The sequence below is a fragment of the Meleagris gallopavo genome, chromosome 5, assembly GCF_000146605.3.
Source record: "Meleagris gallopavo isolate NT-WF06-2002-E0010 breed Aviagen turkey brand Nicholas breeding stock chromosome 5, Turkey_5.1, whole genome shotgun sequence".
Classification (NCBI taxonomy): Eukaryota; Metazoa; Chordata; class Aves; order Galliformes; family Phasianidae; genus Meleagris; species Meleagris gallopavo.
This window is the reverse complement of record NC_015015.2, coordinates 23,084,476-23,089,654: the sequence shown is the minus strand read 5'-3', so window position 1 is coordinate 23,089,654 and position 5,179 is coordinate 23,084,476. Positions and strand designations below refer to the sequence as shown.

The window sequence follows — 5,179 nt, the reverse complement described above, 5'->3', positions numbered from 1 at the left end:
TTTTTAAGTGGGCTGGGCTGATGTAGGCAGTGCTATTTAGAAGTGTTATCTATCTTGATCACTGATGCTTTCTAGGGAGTTGTCCTGGCAGGTTTTTTCCAGGATGTTACATTGGTGTCTTAGCAGAATTTATCTTGAATAATTCAGTTTGGCGTCCTCTATTCTTTCTGTGGTTTCAGCCAAATGCAGTCTCTTTTCTCCTCTCCAGTAATCAGCTAAGCAGATGCAGCTGTGTTTCACAATACAGGTAGTGCATTTAATTTCAGCTTTCTGGTTATGCAATTCGCATTTTATGTGCCCAAAGTAATTTTCCACGTTATGTGTTCATTTTTCTTAAAAGATCAACCAAAACTGTATGTATTCTACAAAGCTTCCTTATATTTGTATATTATATTTACATACGTATACTGCTTTGTGTCAGCCAGCAGTTTGGAATATACTTTTTATATCTCATTTAAATTCCCAAGGAGAGTGACCTAGTTATTTCTACAGCAGATTTTACCTCTTCTGAAGTTCTTTTTCGTACTGCTATGGCACTTTACAAGACAAACATAACAAACACACAATCTTTATGCTCAAAATCAGAAACATAATTATTTTATAGAATGAGATTCTTAACCTTCTCTGTCTTACACATTGCTGTGTGGAATTAAATAAATATGATTATCTACACAGGAGGGTTTTGATTTTTGTTTGTTTCTATTGGATTTCCTGCTGCCATGTTAATTTTGAGTATTCATTGCACGTGCAGATGGTGGGATCTGTAATTTCTTTTCTATCAATACTTTCTTAATTTTCCATGCTGAAAAAGGAGGTGTATGACATTCAAAGAGGGAACTGCTAGCTTTTGACCTAGTTTATTTTTCTCCAAGCCACTGCTGCCCAGCAGATGGAGAGACAAAATAGTGAGACAGGAATAAGAAGCCTGGAAGCAAGAAGACACAGAGAATGGTTTTAGAGGTCAGGTTAGGGCTACAAAAGGCTACAGAACAGATTTACACCACTCGTAAAGCTTTTTTTTTTTTTTTTCCCCCTAAGGATGTAGGTGTAGAGACTAAGATTATCATTTTATTTGAAGTATAGCTTCTAGGAAGCTAGGAAGCTAGTGTCCTATCTCAGTGCTCTTCTGGCCTTTATTTTTATTTTTTATTTTTTAATGTACCTCCAGTCATCCTTTTCCCAAACATACCTTCAGTCTTTAATGTATGTGATGCATATGGTGTGATAAAGTGAGGGAGTGGTTGCAAACAAATTCAGTTTGAGCACAGAACAGCATTAAAAGGCCGAGCTGGGATGGTAGCAGTGCCTGGAAATACTGCCTTGCTGCAAAATGCAAAGTCGGAGCTGTATATAAAGGTCCAGGGGGTTGGCTTGGTGACGCAGATGCAAGTGTACTCTTTCGAATTCAGGATGCTGTTAAGGTCAGTTTAAGGGCTTTGCTACTTGTTGAGCAGCCTACAAGTTAAACTCAAGGGACGTCACACAGTTCCAGACATGCTTAAGTTGGTGCATTTCTGCCGTGTATTTTAGGAGACAAACCAGGGTTTAGCTGAGCTCAACTGCGGCAGCACTTCACCGCACTGCGCTGAAGCTTCCAGCCCGCTGGTTTCCTAAATCCCAACTGCTGCCTTTTAGGAACATACCAGTGCCCTCTACAGCCACAGCAGTCCCACTGCAGCAGCAATACGGCTCGACGGAACACAGCCCGTAGGAAACCACTGGAACACAACTGCTGAACATATCACTTACAGGTAACTTTGATCCCATTTGTGCTAGGTTACCAGTGTGGCGTAAACCTTAGCCATATCCTTATGTTCTAGGAGTTAATTTCTGAAGAAGTTAATGTCAACGCATGGCACAATACTATTCACATGTAAGTCATGACCTAAATATTAGATTTTAAAAAGTACTTCTAAAATTCCTCTTACTTACCTTGTTTCTAAGCAATCTTGTTTCAGAGGCTGGGTCATTCCTAGATTTGAGACCTCATCTTTTACCACAAGAAACAGAAGTAGACTTTTCTCTTCTCAAATGTATTGTTTTCATTAAATGGAAGATGAGATTCCTAAACACTTTTCTTGTGTGTTCTTCTTGATTCAGGAAGTTCAGATTCAGAAAAGCATCAAATACTGCAAAACTTCCAATAAAACCCTAAGAGGTACCAACACTTTGCACACACAAATGTACAATACTTCAGCTCGTATATTGACTGTGCTGCTTTTTCTCTTAAACTGACACCTCAGGCAGTGACAAGAAAAACAAGTGTTTTGAAAACAAGGCAACAACAAATTCAAACCTGAGAAAATTTTACACCTTTTGTATTTTTTATTACATTTATTTCCTTCCCACATATGCAAGGAAAGTCACCACATCCTTTGCTTTCTGGATGCTAGAGATCTGCAGTAACATGACTACAGTGTTTCACTGATCCTCAACATTTCAGTACATTGCCCCACCCCACCCCAAAACTACCTCATGCTTTATGCTTAAGTCAAACACCAACACAGGACACACACATACATTCCTGTACAGACTTTTCTATGGATGAATGACAGACACAGCAATGGCCCTGCAGTCAGAGCACAAGCGTGCAGCATAAAGAAAGCACTGTACACATGATAGCATGCTCAAAGTAGAGGACTACATCCAAAGAGGAGCTATACCCAAGTTCGTGGCCCTGGCTTTTCTTATGCTCCTTTCACACCCACATTTAATTTTCTGACCCTTGGAGTGAGCTGGCACCTGGGAACCGCTTTGGCTGAGGCTCCGAATAGATCAGGAAGCCTGTGAAGGTGATGTACTTGCCATGGTTGCTGTAGGCACCGTAGCCATCATGCTGATGGCTGTAGAGCCAGACAGTGTCCCCATACTGCAGAGGCAGCATGATGCTCTGGCTCTGCATCTCCCGCCTTTTGGAGTGGTTGTCATCATAGATCATGGCCTGCACCTCATTGTGGTTCTTCATAAGTTTCACTGACATAGTCTTAAAGGGCATTTTGCCAATGGTGAAGGAGAAATAGTATGCACCAGGTATACGGCATGAGAAGATGCCAGTGGAGGAATTGAAATCTTTCCCAATATTCACAAACTCTGTGTCAAATGTGATTGGCTCATGCTGGGTTTGCTTGCCATCTGTGCCCAGGAGACTTTGTGAGCGGGCAACAGAAAATGCAGAGCGAGGGTCTTGTTCCTGCTTAGGCTGATCGGATAACATATGTCGCTGTGAAGCTACATTCTGCTCTCCTGGAAGTTTCTGAACACTGTGACGGTGAGGGCCCAGTTCTTGAGAGCTGAGAGCGTTCTGGAAAAAGGCAGAAGTGTCTGGATAGATTAGATAGCCATTGAAAGTTGTATAGGGGCCTACATTGCTGTAAAGAGCATACTTGGGATCTCCATGTAAACGCAGCCAGACAGTGTCACCATAGTCAAGCTGCAGCATGGCACTCTGGCTGGCTACCTTCCGTTCCTTGCGGTGATGTTCATCATACACAATCACTTGCACCTCATTCTTGTTTCTCATCAGCATGACAGACAAGTTTTTCTTTGGGTATTTCCCAACTGTGAATGAGAAGTAGTAGGCTCCAGGAATACGACATCGAAACAAACCGGTCTTGGGATCAAAGTCATTGCCAATGTTCACATACACTTTGTCAAAGGTAATGACCATCTCAGAGCTCCCTTCCATGCTGCTGGTTCTGGCCACTGAGAAAGCAGAGCGAAATTCAGTATTGCTGTCTACTGGGAAGCCATCTATAGGCATTAAAATCACACACCAGAGGAAGCCAAACAGAATCTGAACCTTCAGTGCCATTATTGTATCTGAAAAGAAGAAGAACCACATTTTAGCAGGAATCATATTAATTTCCAGTTTGTACTTTATCAGAAACAGATCTGAATCCTGCTAAGTAGGCATCAAATTCTATGTAAAATACTAAGAAGTTTTCAAAGTGTTCTCTGATCAGTGTACGGGATCTCAGTTGTACCCCAGCACCTTTTTGATATTTTCCCAGTAATAGCTGGACCTTTTTTTCCTGTACTTGTAGGAAGAAAAAGAATCTTCTTCTCTGAAAGCCTCACTATCCTATAGTTTGTTTGCAGAACACTGTGCTGCTCACACTGCAGAGGGATCTCAGATTTTGGTGGGGCTTTGCCAGAGCTCTATTCTGTAGCGCTTTTATTCACAAAACCAAGGACGAAAGCAAGCCCTACGCAGGCCTTGTATTATGCAACTGAGGTACAGCTGAAGGGCAAGGAGAAGAGGACATTCATTCTAGAGGTTCCCATGCAGATCTTATTGCGTGGCACTGCAGCAGCTGTTTCACAGGATGCAGAAGCTGGAAGCCAAGACGGTAAGGCCTGTTATTCAGACAGACTTCATTGTGGATCTGTGAAGAATGTAAAGGAACTAGAAGAAGAAGGGTTGCTTAGAGAGGAAGGAAGACAGTGGAGAAAGTGAATAAAAAGAAAAAAGAGAAGGAAAGGCAAGTCTCCCAAATTATAGAATTCCTCAGAGAGAACTTAAATACAAGAAACAAGGAAACAATTCACTATCCAGAGAATAGACCAGAGAGAAAAATGTTCTCCAACCCTTAAAAAAGAGGGATAAGTTAGGAGCTAATGGGATTTTCTGCCTCTAGTTTCTTTGGTTTTGTATTTTTGGATTGATGCCAAAAGTCATCTATTAGCGCTTTCAGGCTGAAAACAAAACTGCCAGTCATTCCAGTGAGAAGCTTCTCCCTCTGTCACCTCTCTGTGCTTATTAAAATATCATTCGGGCTGGGAAGCAATTGCCTGGTTTGCAGTCTGCCCCCATCTGTCACCCTAGAACTGGTGCCTTGCCAGCCAGCAAACAATGAATTCACAGACTGGCAGAAGAGGAGCAAAACATGCCACTCATAGGGGGAGGGGTGAAAACAAATCCTGAATTATAAAGGATATGGGTAAACATTTGAAAAAACTAGGGATGACATAGTAATAGTAATAGAAGTAAAGCAGATGGAATCCACGTAGACTGTGAGGTGGTAATGGGATCCTCTTCTGGCAAGATGTGATATTTACATCTCTCACAGATGGGAATTCAGTTTGACTTAAAGTTCCTGCTCCTTCACACCAGAGAATAAAACTTAAATCTGAATTGCAGCCCTAGTAGATGCTGTGCTCCATGCCCCCATATTCTGAA

The 5,179-nt window shown here is 41.7% G+C and overlaps 1 protein-coding gene across 1 annotated transcript; it reads right to left on the bottom strand.

Moving 5' to 3' along the window:
• Positions 1-2,301: 2,301 nt before the first annotated feature.
• C1QTNF4 (C1q and TNF related 4) lies at positions 2,302-3,819 on the bottom strand. Its single transcript, XM_010711384.3, has one exon. The coding sequence runs from the start codon at positions 3,809-3,811 to the stop codon at positions 2,711-2,713; it is 1,101 nt and encodes a 366-aa protein (XP_010709686.1). The 5' UTR covers positions 3,812-3,819; the 3' UTR covers positions 2,302-2,710.
• Between the last annotated feature and the right edge of the window lie 1,360 nt (positions 3,820-5,179).